Source organism: Oncorhynchus masou, chromosome 33 (assembly GCF_036934945.1).
Source record: "Oncorhynchus masou masou isolate Uvic2021 chromosome 33, UVic_Omas_1.1, whole genome shotgun sequence".
NCBI lineage: Eukaryota > Metazoa > Chordata > Actinopteri > Salmoniformes > Salmonidae > Oncorhynchus > Oncorhynchus masou.
The window spans coordinates 27,071,728-27,092,775 of NC_088244.1; the positions used below are offsets into that span (position 1 = coordinate 27,071,728).

General features: G+C 41.3%; 1 protein-coding gene across 1 annotated transcript in view; it reads left to right on the forward strand.

Moving 5' to 3' along the window:
- The window catches only part of LOC135528174 (adherens junction-associated protein 1-like), a 77,565-nt gene that overhangs the window by 22,262 nt on the left and 34,255 nt on the right, over positions 1-21,048 (forward strand). Inside the window, exon 2 of the mRNA XM_064957074.1 lies at positions 17,378-18,129. Within this exon, the coding sequence (XP_064813146.1) occupies positions 17,378-18,129 (752 nt within the window). The remainder of the gene's footprint in view (positions 1-17,377; positions 18,130-21,048) is intronic.

Sequence of the window (21,048 nt, forward strand, 5' to 3'; positions counted from 1 at the left end):
GTGTAGCTAACTGACCCTCTCTGCTCATTCAATGCCATTTATCCGTTGTTGTTGTCTTAGCTGTTTACCCGTTGTTGTCTTAGCCCTCCCAATCAAGACCTGTGATTGTTTTATGCCTCCCTCTAATGTCAATATGCCTTGTATACTGTTTTTTAGGGTAGCTCTCATTGTTTTGTTTTACTGCGGTGCCCCTAGTCCTGCTCTACATGACTTGGTTAGCTCCCTTGCCCAACCCCCCACACATGCGGAGACTGCACCGAGCTTAACTGGCGCTTCCAGAGATGCAGCCTCTCTCGTCGTCACTCAATGCCTAGGTTTACCTCCACTGTACTCGCACCCTACCATGCCCTTGTCTGTGCATTATGCCCTGAATCTATCCTACCACGTCCAGAAGTCTGCTCCTTTTACTCTCTGTTCCGAACGCACTAGACGACCAGTTCTGCTAGCCTTTGGCCGTATCCTTATCCTACTCCTGTTCCTCTGGCGATGTAGACATTAACCCAGGTTCTGTGTGTCCCCAGGCGCTCTCATTTGTTGACTTCTGTAACCGGAAAACAAACACAACATTTTCCGCCTAGATAGAAATGCTAAAAGTAGTTAGCTTGCAGAGTTCTGTCCTACTATCCACGTCTATGCCCAAACAGTTCAAGCTTCTACTTTTAAAAATCCATCTCTCCAGAAATAAGTCTCTCACTGTTTCCGCTTTTTCCGCTTGTTATAGACCCCCCTCAGCTCCCAGCTGTGCCCTAGATACCATATGTGAATTGATTGCCCCGAATTTATCTTCAGAGTTTGTAATGTTAAGTGACCTAACCTGGGATATGCTTAACCCCCAGTCCGTCCAACAATCTAAGCTAGATGCCCTCAATCTCACACAAATTATCAAGGAACCTACCAGGTACAACCCTAAATCCGTAAACATGGGCACCCTAATTTATATCATCCTGACCAACTTGCCCTCTAAATACACCTCTGCTGTTTTCAACCAGTATCTCAGCGATCACTGCCTCATTGCCTGCGTCCGTTATGGGTCCGCGGTCAAACGACCATCCCTTATCACTGTCAAACGCTCCCTAAAACACTTCTGTGAGCAGGCCTTTGTAATCGACCTGGCCCGGGTATCCTGGAAGGATATTGACCTTATCCCGTCAAAAGTGCCTTCCTCACCATCTTAAATAAGCATGCCCCTTTCAAAAAATATAGAACTAAGAACAGATATAGCCCTTGGTTCACTCCAGACTTGACTGCCCTAGACCAGCACAAAAACATCCTGCGATATGCAACTTTTCAGAGAATTCAGGAACCAATATACACAGTCAGTTAGGAAAGCAAAGGCTAGCTTTTTCAAACAGAAATGTGCATCCTGCAGCACTAACTCCAAAAGGTTTTGGGACACTTCCATGGAGAATAAGAGCACCTCCTCTCAGCTGCACACTGCACTGAGGCCAGGAAACACTGTTACCACCGATAAATCCACGATAATCGTTCATTTCAATAAGCATTTCTCTACGGCTGGGCACGCTTTCTACCCCAACCCCGGCCAACAGCTCTGCACCGCCTGCAGCAACTGGCCCAAGACCCCCCCTTCGCCCAAATCCAGACAGCTGATGTCCTGAAAGAGCTGCAGAATCTGAATCCCTTCAAATCAGCTTTGCCAGACAATCTAGGCCCTCTCTTCCTAAAATTATCCACCGCTATTGTCACAACCACTATTACTAGTCTGTTCAACCTCTCTTTTGTATCGTCTGAGATTCCTAAAGATTGGAAAGCGGCCGCGGTCATCCCCATCTTCAAAGGGGGAGACACCCTAGATCCTTGGTTTCTCTAATGACTGCTTCGCCTGGTTCATTAACTACTTCTCAGACAGAGTTCAGTGTGTCAAATCGGAGGACCTGTTGTCCGGACCTCTGGCAGTCTCTATCTCCAATCCAAAGTTAAATCTTGAATCGGCTTCCTATTTTGCAACAAAGCCTCCTTCACTCATGCTGCCAAACATACCCTTCGTAAAACGGACTATCCTGCCGATCCTTGACTTCGGCGATGTCATTTACAAAATAGCCTCAACACTCTACTCAGAAAATTGGATGCATTCTATCACAGTGCCATCCATTTTGTCACCAACCCCCATATACTGCCCACCAGTGTGACCTGTATGCTCTCGTTGGCTGGTCCTTGCTACATATTAGTCACCAAACCCACTGGCTCCAAGTCATCTATAAGTCTTTGCTAGGTAAAGCTCCGCCTTATCTCAGCTCACTGGTCACCATAGCAACACCCACCCATACCCAGCAGGTAAATTTCACGGGTCATCCTCAAAGCCAATACATCCTTTGGCCGCCTTTCCTTCCAGTTCTCTGCTGCCAATGACTGGAACGAATTGCAAAAATCACTGAAATTAGAGACTTATATCTCCCTTACGAACTTCAAGCATCGGCTGTCAGAGCAGCTTACCGATCGCTGCAACTGTACACAGCCCATCTGTAAATAGCCCATCCAACCAAATACCTACCTCATCCCCATATTTATTTTTTATTTTTGTTCTGCACTTTTGCACACCAGTATACTTGCAGATCCTCATCTGCACATCTATAACTCCAGTGTTAATTGCTAAATTGTAATTACTTTGCCACTATGGGCTATTTATTGCCTTACCTCCTTACTTCATTTGCACACTTTGTATATAGATTTTCTATTGTGTTATTGGCTTTATGTTTGTTTATCCCATGTGTAACTCTGTGTTGTTGTTTTTGTCACACTGCTTGGCTTTTTCTTGGCCAGGTCGCAGTTGTAAATGAGAAACTTGTTCTCCACTGTCCCATCTGGTTAAATAAAGAAAAAAGAAAAATTGTATATTTTGTTTTTATGCATATTGTGCATATTATGTGTTTCTACGACACTGGGTAGGTGACTGCCAATGGAATATTTTTCTACGTCACTGAGTAGGTGACTGCTGACTGCATATTTTTCTACATCACTGGGTCGGCGACTTAGAGTATGCTGGAGATACAATGCCTCTAAAGAACAAACCTTTATTTTCTAGACCACATTCAATCACTTGCAAACTGACAGGAGAGAGAACTGACAGGAGAGCACTATGTTCAGACCTTGTGTATAGTAACGTGCATATTGCAAGCAACTGCCCTTGATCCTTTGTGTTGTCTGTATCTTGCATGGCTTAATTTGGTTTTTCCCTTAGTTGCTGAGTGATGTGCACAACCAGTTACGTGGCATTATTTACCTTGAAACTAATACATCTCAGCTGTGATGGAATTTCATGAAACTGTGTGTCCCTGTGTGCCTTGTCCTGGATGGTGTGCCTTGTCTCTGCCCTTTGTTTTTTCATAACCACAGAACATTGTCCAGCCTGACCTCATTACACACCTGAGATCTGTACACCAGGCACAAGCTCTCATAAATCCATTCCCAAACAGGGAATTGCTACCTAACCATCCATTCAATTACTCTCTGATTACACCAGTGATGTATGTCTCTCCCTGTCTTCCAGTTGCGTTCCTCTCAACCTTTCAGGAAACGTTAACCAGCTCTTTTAGCCAGCCACGTTTGATTACTCTAAACTATAGTAGTCCATTGTGCGTTCGTCAGTGGCTCCTGAGTAAAGCCCTGAAGGCCAAGACTGAGACCGTCTGAACTACAAACAGTGACGAAGGGGGAGTCAAATGTCACTGGTTCTCTGTCACAAGTGTCTTAGTCATCCTGCCATTGAGCATGAGGACCATTGAACCCTCTTTGCGCTCTCTCAGAATGCATAGATCACAGAGAGCTCAGGCTTAAATCGCTGCAAACATGCAGCCCAGTTCACTACTTCACAATGTCAATGAGTTGATAATATCATAATATAGGCCACATCCTCTTTGCACAGTATGCTCTGAGCTGTAATTCCATAAACACATTGAATGAATCCTTTTTTTTATCCTCTAAACATTCAAATAAGGATTATAGATTTTTGCAAACTGACATCAAAGAAGGTTATGATACTCTATGCTCATTTAGCTTTTGGATAGTTTTGTGTTGACTGATGGAACACTCAAGTTTCAAGTGCAGGTAATTAAGTAGAATATGCATTTATTTTCTATGGGTCACAGTTTCTTGTACACTGGAATTTAAAGTTTGGTAACACTTTACATAAAGCCTGCAGGTATAACGCTGCCCGAGCATTTATAATGTCTTATAATCAGGCGTATAAAATGTTGTTTCTTTATGTATTAACATTTCAACGGACTCAAAATGGATCATTATTAGATGACAGAAGACATTATAAGGGGGTCATTCTTGCTCATAACATGTCCTACATCATTTATTATACATTTTCAGTTGAATGCATTTTCAGAGTATATACTTTAATCTTCTTTGTCAAATCTCCAAGGTGCCAGTTTGTTAACACGGCCTGATATTCAAGAGTCGGTTTTTTGTCCACAGGCATGTTTTAAACATAGTCACAGAGTATTATTTACAACTTACCCTAACAGTATAATCCATGTTTTGAGTCATATGCCAATTATATTTTTTACTAAAATGAAAACCTATGAATGTGTTGCAGATTGACGTTCATCTAGGATGAGGCTCATGTGCTTAATTTAGAATGCCTGTCTAGGCCTAATCCTAACCCCCTTGACAATGGAATTTATATAGAGCTGCAAAATAACGTTACAGTGGATTTACTCTATACTGACAGGCTAAGGCTGGCTCTGTATGTGGAATATTAACTGAGAACATTCCTTCAGCAGATTCAAGTGTTGTTTTATCCAAAATGCATAAAAAAAAAAATGGCCAATGTTATTGGCAATCAAAACTGTTGAATTCAAAAGGCTAGAATTCAATGATAACCTCAGTGCTTTAGAGAGGAGAGCACACCAGAGCAACGTACGTCGGCCGAGTGGGTTGCCTTCCTTTCACCTCTGATCAGAATATCTGCCACCAATTTCTGTTAATTTCCAGTCAATTCTACATGTTGAATCACCACTGTTCATCACCACCTTGCAGGTCATCGCTAACACACTGCGGCCACCCGCTGCTTTGAGTCATTCATCTCCGCTGTGTTTTTACTCTCTTACACCCACACAAATAATATTGTCCCTGCCTCATACAAAAACACATTTGAAGTACTAACCGGTAATTAACATTCAATTAGACAATGTTTTCGGCTTGAAAGAAAACAAAATTAATCTTTGTTCTGGATAAAAATTGTGTGTGTGTGTGTGTGTGTGTGTGTGTGTGTGTGTGTGTGTGTGTGTGTGTGTGTGTGTGTGTGTGTGTGTGTGTACCTTCACTTGTGTGTGAGCCTGTGTGTGCATGCTATCTGCCGGATGTCTAAAGAGAGCCTGAATAATGCATATTGTTTACAATCAACTTGCCCTTTGCCAGTCTCTCGGCACTAAGAAGTGCATATGAATGTGGATATGTGGGCTCCCTCTCTGAGTAATTGTTCTTCCTGCTGTTTTACTGGGTATGAAGATCAATGAGGCTGTACCATCCACAATGACTCCCACTACCATGATCCCACAGTACCATCTGAGTGTATTGTGGTAGGGGGTGGGAGTTGTGGTGGTTGGGTTAAATGTGACTGGTTACAGGTTCGGGGGCGTTTGATGCTAGTTCCAAATTCACAGTAGGTCCTTTCAATATTTTTTTGGGGGGTTGCAGAAATGCCTTCTTGAACATGTGAACTTTCATGCGCCTTAATTAGAATCTTGAATGGGATCCAGTTCCGGATTTAGAAATCAAAGGCCCCGGAGCTTTGTTTAAAAAAAAATTAAAAAATAGGCCCCCCTTCCCGGCACGCCATCATTTTCTGTAAACAAATCTGTGCATCAAGATGCAATTCGATACGTGCTATCTTTACTGTTGAAGAAAAAGGCCCTTTATAATAAAGCCATAATAACGTTTGCCATGTGGCATGCGCTACAGTTGAGCAGAGGCGATTTTTGCGGGGTCTGAGGAAAAAAATTGGCCTTTTAAAAACTAATTTCATGCAGTTCATCATTTACACGACAGAAGACATTAGCTGAATTTTTTTTAATACCACAAAATTGACGAAAATCAGTGGCTACTCTGACACTGAGATCAATCTGGTCTTGAATTCAAACAAACACTGGCCCAGTCCAATGAAGCAACACACAGATTGTACAATATTAGGAGGCAATATATCCACAGTATACAGTGCATTAGGAAAGTATTCAGACCCCTTCACTTTTTCCACATTTTGTTATGTTACAGCTAAAATGGATTAAATAATTGTTTTCCCTGATCAATCTACACATTTTTGCTAATCCTGTCTCCTCTGAGAAAGGATTGTGTCGAGGCACAGATCTGGGGAAGTGTGCCAAAAAATGTCTGCAGCATTGAAGGTCCCCAAGAACACAGTCTCCACCATCAATCTTAAATGGAAAACGTTTGAAACCACCAAGACTCATCATAGAGCTGGTCGCCCGGCCAAACTGAGCAAAGGGGGCAGAAAGGCCTTGGTCAGGGAGGTGACCAAGAACCCAATGGTCACTCTGACAGAGCTCCAGAGTTACTCTGTGGAGATGGAGAACCTTCCAGAAGGACAACCATCTCTGCAGTACTCCACCAATCAAGCCTTTATGGTAGAGTGGCCAGACGGAAGCCACTCCTCAGTAAAAGGCACATGACAGCCCACGTGAAGTTTGCCAAAAGGCACCTAAAGGAGAAACAAAATTCTCTGGTCTGATGAAACCAAGATTAAATGCTTTGGCCTGAATGCCAAGCATCCCGCCTGGAGGAACCCATGCACCGCTCATCACTTGGCCAATACCATCCCTACGGTGAAGCATGGTGGTGGCAGCGTCATGCAGTGGGAATGTTTTTCAGAGGCAGGGACTGGGAGAATAGTCAGGATCATGGGAAAGATGAACAGAGCAAAGTACAGAGAGATCCTTGATGAAAGCCTACTCCAGAGTGCTCAGGAGCTCAGACTGGGGTGAGGGTTCACCTTCCAACAGGACAACAACCCTAAGAACACAGCCAAGACAACGCAGAAGTGGCTTCTTGACAGGTCTCTGAATGTCCTTGAGTGGCCCAGCCAGAGCCCGGACTTGAAAATAGCTGTGCAGCGACGCTCCCCATCCAACCTGACAGAGTTTGAGAGGATCTGCAGAGAAAAATGGGAGAAACTCCCGAAATACAGGTGTGCCAAGCTTGTAGTGTCATACCCAAGAAGACTTGAGGCTGTAATTGCTGCCAAAGGTGCTTCAACAAAGTACTGAGTAGGACTGAATACTTATGTAAAAGTGATATTTAAGTTTTATTGTAATTAATTTGCAAAAATGCCTAATTGGCTGAGATAATAGGGGTTGACCATGCTAACAGTTGGCCATGCATTTACATGTGATTTCTTAAAGAGATGGGTGGGGCTAAGGCTTAACACTTAAAGGGGCAATCAGGAGTTGCTGCACCCACTGATTCTTGAAGAATATAACTTATAAATGCCTCATGAGCTTAGTTAAACTTTTGTACCCCACCCGAACACAAAATATAAGCTTGTTTTACTCCAATGTTTGTAAACAAAGTAAATGTAAGCAAACACTATATATCCTCAAAATAGTTTAAAACTATTATGTTGATATCATGGATGGTTAGTCCTTGCATCCATAGCTCTGTCTATGAACACCATCGGAAAGATCATTCATTATTAATTATTTATACGCAGGTCTAAGAAAATGCATTTCAAAAGAACAGGATAAAATATTTTGAGTTTGAATGACTAACCGGCTCAATTTGGCACAATGTAGCAAAATCTGAAATGGTGTTTTTTACGTTGGATAAAAGTAGAGACTCGGAGCTAGATAATGGTTATTCATCCACTGCAGTTGAGGAACAATGGGAAAGTAATTCTGCTTCAAAATAATGGCCCTTGAATATTTTTGGTACACCTACTGGAGAGCTTTTCTTTGTCTACACACAATCAGCATTGTTCACACCGTCTTAAGCCTTAGCCCCACCCATCTCTTTAATAATTCACATGTGAGGCCATGTGCTAAACAGAGTAAGGTAGTGTAGTAAACAACCAAATGTTTCAAGACTAAAAATGGTGAAAGTAGTAGCAAAAATGCACTTTATCTAGTCCTTGGACTACATCCTAATCTGACTTTGGTGCGGGGCATGTTGTTCTTCACATTAGTCTATATCAAATAAAATACAAGTTTATTTGTAACATGTACAGGATACAGAAGGTGTAAACGGTACAGTGAAATGGTTATTTGCATAGTAGCAATATCAAAATTGAAATTCAATAGATAAACCTGGCTAACTTGGTCATGTAAACATCATTGTTTAGACATGTGGCTAGCTAGCTAGCTTGTGGCTAGCTAGCTAGCATGCATGCTTAGTCCCCTCCTGTACTCCCTATTCACCCATGACTGCATGGCCAAGAACGACTCCAACACCATCATTAAGTTTGCCAACGACACAAGAGTAGTAGGTCTAATCAACGACAACAATGAGACAAACTATAGGGAGGAGGCCAGAGACCTGGCTGTGTGGGGCTAGGATATACAATCTCTACCTCAACGTGATCAAGACAAAGGAGATGATTGTGGACTACAGAAAAAGGGGGACTGAGCCCACCCCCATTCTCATCGACGGCACTGTAGTGGACCAGGATGAGAGCTTCAAGTTCCTTGGTGTCCACAACACCAACAAACTATCATGGTCCAAACACACCAAGACAGTCGTGAAGAGAGACGACAATGCATATTCCCCCTCAGGAGACTGAAAAGGTTTGACGTGGGTCCTCAGATCCTCAAAACGTTCTACAGCTGCACCATCGAGTAGCATTCTGACTGGTTGCCTCACCGCCTGGTTTGGCAACTGCTCTGCTTCCAACCGCCAGGCACTACAGAGGTTATTGCGTACGGCACAGTACATCTCTGGGGCCAAGCTTACTGTCATCCAGGACCTCTATACTAGGCGGTGTCAAAGGAAAGCCCTAAAAATTACCAAAGACTTCAGCCACCCTAGTCATAGACCTTTCTCTCTGCTACTGCACAGAAAGTGGTAACAGAGCGCCAAGTCTAGGTCCAAAAGGCTTCTTAACAGCTTCTTTCCCTATGCCGTAAGACTCCTGAACAGCTCATCAAATGGCTACACCCGGCTATTTGCATTGCCCCCCCATCCCCGTTTTTACGCTGCTGCTACTATCTGTTTATTATCTATGCATAGTCACTTTACCTCTAACTACATGTACATATTACCTTAATTACCTTGACTAACCTGTGCCCCCGCACATTGACTCTGTACCTGTACCCCCTATATATACAGTTGAAGTCGGAAGTTTACATACACCTTAGCCAAATGCATTTAAATTCAGTTTTTCACAGTTCTTGACATTTAATCCCAGTAAAAATTCCCTGTCTTAGGTCAGTTAGGATCACAACTTTATTTTAAGAATGTAAAATGTCAGAATAATAGTATAGAGAATGATTTATTTCAGCTTTTATTTCTTTCATCACATTCCCAGTGGGTCTGAAGTTTACACACACTCAATTAGTATTTGGTAGCATTACCTTCAAACTGTTTAACTTGGGTCAAACGTTTCAGGTAGCCTTCCACAAGCTTCCCACAATAAGTTGGGTGAATTTTGTTCCATTTCTCCTGACAGAGTTGGTGTAACCAAGTCAGGTTTGTAGGCCCCCTTGCTTTTTCAGTTCTGCCCACAAATTTTCTATGGGATTAAGGTAAGGGCTTTGTGATGGCCACTCCAATACCTTGTCCTTAAGCCATTTTGCCACAGCATTGGAAGTATGCTTGGGGTCATTGTCCATTTGGAAGACCCATTTGCGACCAAGCTTTAACTTCCTGACTGATGTCTTGAGATGTTGCTTCAATATATCCACATAAGTTTCCTGCCTCATGATTCCATCTATTTTGTGAAGTGCACCAGTCCCTCCTGTAGCAAAACACCCCCACAACATGATGCTGCCACCCTCGTGCTTCACGGATGTGATGGTGTTCTTCGACTTGCAAGCATCCTCCTTTTGCCTCTAAACATAACGATGGTCATTATGGTCAAACAGTTCTATCTGTTTCATCAGACCAGAGGACATTTCTCCAAAAAGTGTGATCTTTGTCCCCATGTGCAGTTGCAAACTGATTTTTTATGGTGGTTTTGGAGCAGTGGCTTCTTCCTTGCTGAGCGTTCTTTCAGGTTGTCGATATACGTAGGACTCGTATCATCTGTTTCCTACAGCGTCTTCACAAGGTCCTTTGCTGTTTTTCTGGGATTTATTTGCACTTTTCGCACCAAAGTACGGTCATCTCTAGGATACAGAATGCGTCTCCTTCCTGAGCGGTATGATGGCTGTGTGGTCCCATAGTGTTTATATTTGAGTGCTATTGTTTGTACAGATGAACGTGGTACCTTCAGGTGTTTGGAAATTGCTCCCAAGAATGAACCAGACTTGTGGAGGTCTACAATTGTTTTTCTGAGGTCTTGGCTGATTTCTTTAGATTTTTCCATGATGTCAAGCAAAGAGGCACTGGGTTTGAAGGCAGGCCTCCAATGGACTCAAATGATGTCAATTAGCCTATCAGAAACTTCTAAAGCCATGACATAATTTTCTGGAATTTTCCAAGCTGTTTAAAGGCACAGTGAACTTAGTGTATGTAAACTTCTGACCCACTGGAATTGTGATACAGTGAATTATAAGTGAAATAATCTGTCTGTAAACAATTGTTGGAGAAATAACTTGTGTCATGCACAAAGGAAATGTTCTAAACGACTTGCCAAAACTATAATTTGTTAACTAGAAATTTGTTGAGTTTCAATGACTCCAACCTAAGTGTATGTAAACTTCCGACTTCAACTGTAGCCTCGCTACTGTTATTTTATTGTTGCTCTTTCATTTATATAGATTTTTAATGTATTTCTTTTTTACTTCATTTCATTTTGGTAAATACTTTTAACATGTATCTTTCTTAAAATCTCATTGTTGGTTAAGGGCTTGTAAGCCCTTTTACTACGCCTGTTGTATTCGGCGGATGTGACAAATACTTTTTGATTTGATTTGATTTATAGAACAGCCTTCTGTGGGTTGTCTTTCCGACTCCATCCACATATTTGCAAACAAACAGCAGAATATTCGGCATCTCCTTAGCTATCATACTCAGCTTCCACCGGGCATTCCACTGAATTCAAAACAATTTTCCTGTCTTTTTCCTTGGCTAAACCATCTAGGCTCATAATTTAACATTTTTTGCATATTTACAGATGGCATTCACATTTATTATTAAGGCACATGGAAGTTCACATGCTCCAGAAGGTATTTCTGCCAAAAAAACACATTTTTATCGAAAATGTATGTTTACTTTCAAATGCCTCCTCTAAAGTAGTGACGTGCTACATACACCTAGTTTCCTGAAACTAGTCACAAAGACTACTATGCTTTGAGTGTTCTGAGTGCACTTGTGGAGCGCATGGAATCACAGCATTTTTAAGAGTTTTTTGGCAAGGATAGGTGATTTGGAAACTGCCAAATCTGCTCTTTCTGAAACTATACAGACATCAAAACGTCTTACCTGCTTGTAACTCTGTAGGAGGACTTGAAAAATAACATTTTTGGAAACTCTGTTTCCCTGCCTCTGTGTCAATTCCAAGCTGCGCTGTTAATCAGATTTTTCTTATAAAATGTAAAAATTTATAATGTTGTCACCCATTAGACTATTGTCAATTTAATCTTGTCTTTAAGATAACTCTATTATTATGTGTCTGAAATTAGTTTCAATATAGTTTAGGTGTAGTTTCGATGACTGGCGTTCTATGTCCTCTTATTTCAGCTTATAACACAATTAATGTTTTTAATATTAAGATTCTAACAACAACAGTGTGTTATATACTGTATACTTATTTAGGAAAAGTCAAGGACGGGGATATGATTTTAAAAATGGCAGAGCAAATAAAAATGTAAATTTATTTTGTTTTAAAATGACACTTTCGGCACATCTAGATTTAAGGAAGGGGGGTACCTAGTCAGTTGCAACTGAATGCATTCAACCAAAATGTGTCTTCTGCATTTAACCCAACCCCTCTGAATTAGAGAGGTGGGAGGCTGCCTTAGTCGACATCCAAGTCAGCAGTTGTTGGGGGTTAACTGCCTTGCTCAAAAGCAGAACGGCAGATTTTTCTACCTTGGCGGCTCGGGATTCGGACCAGCGACTTCTGGTTACTGGCCCAACCCTCTTAAGCCCTCTCTAGTAGAGGTCGACCGATTATGATTTTTCAATGCCGATACCGATACCGATTATTGAACGACCAAAAAAGCCGATACCGATTAATCAGACAATTTTATTTATTTGTAATAATGACAATTACAACAATACTGAATGAACACTTATTTTAACTTAATATAATACATCAATAAAATCAATTTAGCCTCAAAAAATAATGAAACATGTTCAATTTGGTTTAACCTCTAGCGTCGAGCAATCCCGTATCCGGGATCGTAATCATAGCCTCAAGCTCATTAGCGTAACGCAACGTTAACTATTCATTAAAATCGCAAATGAAATGAAATAAATATATTGGCTCACAAGCTTAGCCTTTTGTTAACAACACTGTCATCTCAGATTTTCAAAATATGCTTTTCAACCATAGCTACACAAGCATTTGTGTAAAAGTATTGATAGCTAGCATAGCATTAAGCCTAGCATTCAGCAGGCAACATTTTCACAAAAACAAGAAAAGCATTCAAATAAAATAATTTACCTTTGAAGAACTTCGGATGTTTTCAATGAGGAGACTCTCAGGTAGATAGCAAATGTTCAGTTTTTCCAAAAATATTATTTGTGTAGGAGAAATCGCTCCGTTTTGTTCATCACGTTTGACTAAGAAAAAAAATGAAAATTCAGTCATTACAAAGCCAAACTTTTTTCCAAATTAACTCCATAATAACGACAGAAACATGGCAAACGTTGTTTAGAATCAATCCTCAAGGTGTTTTTCACATATCTATTCGATGATAAATCATTCGTGGCAGTTGCCTTTCTCCTCTGAACCAAATGGAAAAGTGCACGCAGCTGGAGATTGCGCAATAATTTCGACGGAGGACACCAAGCGGACACCTGGTAAATGTAGTCTCTTATGGTCAATCTTCCAATGATATGCCTACAAATACGTCACAATGCTGCAGACACCTTGGGGAAACGACAGAAAGTGTAGGCTCATTCCTGGAGCATTCACAGCCATATAAGGAGACATTGGAACACAGCGCATTCAAAATCTGGGGCATTTCCTGTATGAAATTTCATCTTGGTTTCGCCTGTAGCATTAGTTCTGTGGCACTCACAGACAATATCTTTGCAGTCTTGGAAACGTCAGAGTGTTTTCTTTCCAAAGCTGTCAATTACATGCATAGTCGAGCATCTTTTCGTGACAAAATATCTTGTTTAAAACGGGCACGTTTTTATATCCAAAAATTAAAGAGCGGCCCCTATATCGAAGAAGTTTTTAAATAATGCAAAAACAAAGTGTTGGAGAAGAAAGTAAAAGTGCAATATGTGCTATGTAAGAAAGCTAACATTAAGTTAAGTTCCTTGCTCAGAACAGGAGAACATATGAAAGCTGGTGGTTCCTTTTAACATGAGTCTTCAATATTCCCAGGTAATATGTTTTAGGTTGTAGTTATTATAGGAATTATAGGACTACTTCCCTCTATACCATTTGTATTTCATTAAACTTTGACAATTGGATGTTCTTATAGGCACTTTAGTATTGCCAGTGTAACAGTATAGCTTCCGTCCCTCTCCTCACTCCTCCCTGGCTTCGAACCAGGAACACAACGACAACAGCCACCCTCGAAGCAGCAGCGTTACCCATGCAGAGCAAGGGAAACAACCACTCCAAGACTCAGAGCGAGTGATTTTTGAAATGCTATTAGCGCGCGATAACTAGCCGGCCATTTCACATCGGTTACACCAGCCTCATCTTGGGAGTTGATAGGCTTGAAGTCATAAACAGCGCAATGCTTGAGGCACAACGAAGAGCTGCTGCCAAAACGCACAAAAGTGCTGTTTGAATGAATGTTTACGCGCCTGCTTCTGCCTACCACCGCCTAGTCAGATACTTAGATACTTGTATGCTTGTATGCTCAGTCAGATTATATGCAACGCATGACACGCTAGATAATATCTAGTAATATCATCGACCATGTGTAGTTAACTAGTGATTGTGGTTGTTTTTTGTAAGATAAGTTTAATGCTAGCTAGCAACTTACCTTGGCTTACTGCATTCGCGTAACAGGCAGTCTCCTTGTGGAGTGCAACGAGAGAGAGGCAGGTCGTTATAGCGTTGGACAAGTTAACTGTAAGGTTGCAAGATTGGGTCCCCCGAGCTGACAAGGTGAAAATCTGTCATTCTGCCCCTGAACAAGGCAGTTAACCCACCGTTCCTAGGCCATCATTGAAAATAAGAATGTGTTCTTAACTGACTTGCCTAGTTAAATAAAGATTAAATAAAGGTGTAAAAAAAAAAACGGCAAAATCGGTGTCCAAAATTATAGATTTCCGATTCTGATTAATTGGTCGACCTCTACTCTCTAGGCAACCTGCTACCTTCTGAATGGGCATAAACAAAGACAAGAAAGTGTCTCTTGAAAGTGTGAAAATCTCATACAAATCTTTCAAAGGGCCCTTTCTCCTACTTGTTTCCTAAGTGGGATAACAAATGTATCAACTTTCAAAGCAGAATAACTTTCCCATGATGTGAGTTTGTACTCCCATAGAGAAATCTCATCACAAGTGTCAAGCTGAATGTCAATGTCAGCTGATCATGATACTTATAAGCTAGAGGGCTATCCTCTCCTTTTATGGCTTTCGCTATCCCCAACATCATCACCTATAGAATATATATTTAGATTACTGTAATATAAAACAAATTCAAATCCTGGGAAATTGTAATTTAAGCCCACAGAGTTCTTTCTGCCAATAGCCATGCTCCCTTTCCTTGATGGCGGCGAATCAGATGCTAATGCTAATGATGCAGAGGTATCTATCAAGCTACATATGTCATCCTGTTTACAATCCCCAATTACAATGACCTTACTGCTTTCACAGAGCAGCACATTCCTGATTACGGCAAAGTAGGTGATCAATATGACCGACTGTAACAGGGAATGTGGCTAGATATGGCAACCATTAGACCTACAGATGTAGGATCTTAATCTGAGCCAGTTTGCTGCAGCAGGAAAAGAATCCTGCAGCAACACAAAATGTGAATTATTATGTGTATAATTCATGGACATTTTTTTTCATAAAGGAAAATCTGTCAAAAATGTCAAAGTGGAAATTACAAACTTCAGAATCATTTTTAAACGTCAAATACACAACATGTTCTAAATGTTCTGCATTCCTGCAAATTAAGATCCTACATCTGTACAACAACCCTTTCCCTTTAATACTCATATTAACTCACACTCAGATAGGTCTGTAACAGAACACTCTTCCCTGTGGCTGTGTTGGAACCCAATAGAGCAGTGGGGTACATGCTGAACCAAGGTGGTCATTAAACATTCCCATCCCCTGCTAGAATCGATATTACTCAGGACGGGAAACAACTGCTTCCCTCATTGGAGATTATACTCATTCCAGAGCCCTCAGTCAATAGTCTTAGGTGAGAATGGATTCACTTCAAGTGTATTTTTTAGGAATTTAACACAATTTGGCTTGAGAGCAGGACCAATCCAAGTCACCAGACATTACCATTTATTTTTTATTTAACCTTTATTTAACTAGGCAGTCAATTAAGAACAAATTCTTATTTACAATGACAGCCAAACTCCCCCCTAACCCGGATGATGCTGGGCCAATTGTGCGCCGCCATATGGGACTTCCGATGAGAAACTTGATTCATTGATCTTTATTCTCTCAGAACTTCAAAAGGACCTCACACAATGAATTACAGTTATTTGTCCTCCACTGTGCAGTTTTGCTTTTTTGATGTTTGATGATGACTGTGATTCTAAAAACTTGCATGGAAAACAACTGCTGGTTAGTGTGCAGAGTCTCAGTCTACTTTCACTATGTTTACAGTCTCATGATTCAGTGGGTGGGTGGTTGCCTCTTTTAACGTGACTTTGTTTACAGTAGTCCTGGTTTAGTTGTGCAATTCAACTGACATAAATTGACCAAGGACAATAACGATTAGAGATACCTCATGATGAGGTTGTTCCCTCTGGAATCAAGTTTTGCTTTGTCACATTGTGGTCATAGAAGGTTGCACTCAGCAGATCAATTCTTCTTTATGTTCTAGTCAGGATTGTGAAATAAGCGAAGGTTTGTGAACAGGGTACAATTTCACAGTTGTTAAAATGCAAAGGTTATAAATTACTCTTTTTGTTGAGACAATACTAGTATGAATTCAGTTTTAATGACGATGATGACTAAAGTGATACAAAATGTATTAATTTTAATGTAAAAGGTAGTAGTGGGGCGGTGTCCTGTTTACAGATATCAATAATAACAAAAACAAAATGTTAAAATCTGCCAATACGACCACCATGCCCTCCCTTGAGACATACCCATATAAGGAAGAGATTTGAAGTCTGTTGTTGATATTTTATAAGCACAAAGTCGCCTCGCTGTGTATGCTTTGCGTTTTCATATTCAATATCATATTCACATCAAGCCATGTCTAACTCTGACTTTATATTATATGACATCTTTCAGTGCTCTCGCAGCATAATCAAATTGCCCTTTGGGAATCAAGATGACATTCTATACTACATGATTATGCTGAATATTATGATCAGCTAAAATAGGGCTGACCTTGTCCTTCGACAGTTAATCATGGCGGGATTGAAAAAGTAAACCTCTAAAATCAAGGATAAATCCTTGCTGCGTTTGACAGGACATAGCAATAGAGGTTAAAGCCGTAATCTTTGAAAATGAATTACACCATTTATTTTGTGTTTGACCTTTGTAATGTCAGGTGCTCCGCTAAACAAATTATTATCGGAGTTCAATTTGCCAGAGTTGACTTAGTCAGAGAGCAGAAAGTTGCCTGAGAAGCAGGTCAGTGCAGAATACAGATGCAGACCCACACAATGTTACATCGACATACATTTTACAACAGTTTCATCGTCTAGGTAATTAGATTTCCATCAACATAACTTCAGTGGTGTCAATCTCACAGTTAAAAAGCACTTTGGGATGGTTTTCAAATGTAGATTAGGTCTAGTCCTGAACTAAAAAACATGTTCAATCCATTGAAAGTGCTTTTTAGTCCAGGACTAGGCTGAATCCATGCTCGGGAAACCAACCCTTCATCTACAAAACTACTACTATCCCTTTTGGTTTTAAATGTGAACCAATGCGAAATCTAAAATTTCCTCTGTCCTCTTTTCCCCAGTCAGATGTCGGCTTTACGGCCGGGGAGCTGTGTAGGGCTTCGGGTGTGGATCCTCCTGGCCATGACCCACCTCACCCTGGATTTTTCCCTGTGTAGCCCCCTCAGTCAGGGCCTAGGAATCAAGCTCATCCCCAAACCTGTGCCTCGTCCCCGGCCCCGCTCGGCGCCCCTCTGGGATACTCCCAACATGCTCCATTGGAGGACAGTGAGGCCGCCGGCGCGCCGGCTCCTCAACCCCGTCCCACCGCCAGCCAATATGGGAGGGCCAGGGCCAAAGTTCAGGGGTCAAAAGCACAGGAGACTGGCACATAAAGGACAGCCATGTAAGGAGTGCTGGTTGAAATACACATCCACCGAGGTGGGGGATTTAGCAGCGGTGCTAGATCTTCCCATGGGGCACAAAACAGACGTGGTGAGGTTGTTACTGAGGGCGAGGAGGCAGCTGAAATGGGACAGCGATGACAAATCTCAGGACGGCAGGACCACGACGGTGGCTGGATATATCGACTGGGGACCCACGGGGACAGAGGACAACTTTGAGAACAGTGAGGGTAAAACGGCGGCCAACTCCACGCTGTCCACCAAGGCCTTGACCACTGCCATGGCCACCACCACCACCACAACCACCAAGAGCCCCCAGAGGACGTTCGCAGTGGTGACCACCCCTCACCCCAGAAGGCTGAGCACCACCAAGGCCAGTGTCAGTCTAGGGGAGACTGTCAAACCACCAAAGCCATATGGAGACACATCAGGTAAAACTTCTCTCCTCTGTTTATGATCATGCTATTTTAAAACTCTTTCATTTGTATTCCTATCCTGCATTCCACTGTTAAGTGAATAATAGTCCTACTTGAAGGAGTGGAGTTGGATTTGGCTTGTCAAGGCTAGAATAGTCAGAAAGACAGTAGGAGAGTAGGACGTTATTGGGTCGATCTACCAATTCGGTGCCTTTTGAGATGTGTAACTTGGTAAAAAAAAAATCTAGCATTCTGTTTCAAGAGGTTTAAATAAAATAATGACTAAAGAAAGTGCCTATTCAGTGCCAAATAAAGTAACAGGGTTGACGATTTCATCTTAAATCAGCCATAAATCTCCTTGTGACAGGGGGAATGGAAGCTTGTTGTGTGCAACAGGCAGTGGCAATTGAATGCAAGCTTCACGACTTGTTATGCTCAAATTTCCACCACAAAACACCAGAAAATGGCCAATAAGAGTACACTCTTTGAGAAAAATTGATATCTAAACTCTAAAAAGGTTTTTCATTAGTCCCCAAAAGACAACCATTTGAAGAACAATGTTTTGGTTCAAAGTAGAACCCTTTTGGTTCCAGGTAAAACCCTTTTGAGTTCAATGTACATGTACAACCCTCTGTGAGAAGGGTTCTACCTGAAACCAAAAAGGGTTCTACCTGGAAACAAAAAGGGTTATCCTATGAGGACAGCTAAAGAACCGTTTTGGAACCTCTCTTTCTAAGTGTTGAACATCCTCACCTGCTTTTACACTATCATTTCACTATAAGATGTTTAATGTTCATTTTGAAAGAAAATCATATTTAAAAAGGAATAGTTTCACCATAATAAAATGAGAGTTCAGTTCCCGTAACAGGGTTGAACCTTAAAATGAGGGACAGACATAAATTAAATCACTAATCACATGAATAAAAATTATAATATTCAGAAATTACTTTGTCAATGTAACAAAATAACTAGTGCACAATTTTTACTTAAAATATCAATATAATTTTGTGGAACAACCCTATTTCTAACTGCGAGAAGCAACATTATGGCATGAAGTGCTGTTGTCTGGGACAGATACAGAGCCTTCAGAATGTATTCACACCTCTTTAATGTTTCACATGTTGTTGTGTTACAGCCTGAATTTTAAATGGATTACATTCAGATTTTGTGTCACTGATCTACACACAATATCCCATAATGTCAAGGTGGAACTATGATTTTTAGAAATGTTTACAAATTACTACAAAATGACAAGCTGACATTTCTTGAATCAATAAGTATTCAACAATTTTGTTATGGCACTTCTAAATAAGTTCAGGAGTAAAAATTACTCACTCTGTGTGCAATAATAGTGTTTAACATGATTTCTATACCCCACACATCTCTGTACCCAACATATACACTTATCTGTAAGGTTACTCAATTGAGCAGTGAATTTTAAACACAGATTTAACCACAAAAACCAGGGAGGTTCGCAAGGAAAGCCACCTATCGATTCATTGGGGGAGGGGGAGGGAATATCACTTCGAGCATGGTGCAGTTATTAATTACCCTTTGGATGGTGTACCAATACACCCAGTCACTACAAAGACCATATTTTATGGTTGAAATTAACAAAAATAAATAAATATATGTGCATCACTGTATATACAGTGATATATATCCATTGCATTCGGATAGTATTTAGACCCCTTGACTCTTAACACATTTTGCTATGTTACACCCTTCTTCTAAAAAAAATATTCCTCATCAATCTACACACGATACCCCATAATGACACATCACAAACAGGTTTGTAGAATTTGTGCTAATATATTAAAAATAAAAACAGAAATATTTTATTTACATAAGTGTTCAGACCCTTTGCTATGAGACTCGAAATTGAGCTCAGGTGCATCCGGTTTCCATTGATCATCCTTGAGATGTTTTTATAAATTGATTGTACATGATTTGGAAAGGCACCCACCTGTCTATATAAAGTCCCAAAGTTGACACTGCATGTTAGAGCAAAAACCAAGCCATGAGGTAGAAGGAATTGTCTGTAGAGCTCCGAGACAGGATTGTGTCGAGGCACAGATCTTGTGAAGGGTATAAAAAATGTCTGCAGCATTGAGGGTGCCCAAGAATACAGTGGCCTCCATCATTCTTTAATGGAAGAAGTTTGGAACCACCAAGGCTCTTTCTAGAGCTAGCTGCCCGAGCAATTGGTCACTCTAACAGAGCTCCAGAGTTCCTCTGTAGAGATGGGAGAACCTTCCAGAAGGACAAGAATCTCTGCTGCACTCCACCAATCAGACCTTTATGGTAAAGTGGCCAGACGGAAGCCACTCCTCAGTAAAAGGCACACGACAGCCCACTTGGAGTTTGCCAAAAGGCACCCTAAGGACTCTCAGATCATGAGAAACAAGATTCTCTGGTCTGATGAAACCAAGATTGAACACTTTGGCCTGAATGCCAAGTGTCACATCTGGAGGAAACCTGGCACCATCCCTATGGTGAAGCATGGTGGTGGCAGGCAGCATCATACTGTAGGGATGTTTTTAAGTGGCAGGGACTGGGAGACTAGTCAGGATCGAGGGAAAGATGAACAGATCAAGGTACAGAGAGATCCTTGATGAAAGCCTACTCCAGAGCACTTAGGAGCTCAGACTGGGGCGAAGGTTCACCTTCCAACAGGATAACGACCCTATGCACACAGCCAAGACAACGCAGGAGTGGCTTCGGGACAACTCTCTGAATGTCCTTGAGTGGCCCAGCCAGAGCCCAGACTTGAACCTGATTGAACATCTCTGGAGAGACCTGAAAATAGCTGTGCAGTGACGCTCCCAATCCAGCCTGATAAAGTTTAAGAGGATCTGCAGAGAAGAATGGGAGAAACTCTCCAAATACAGGTGTGCCAGGGTTGTTGCGTCATATCCAAGAAGACTCAAGATT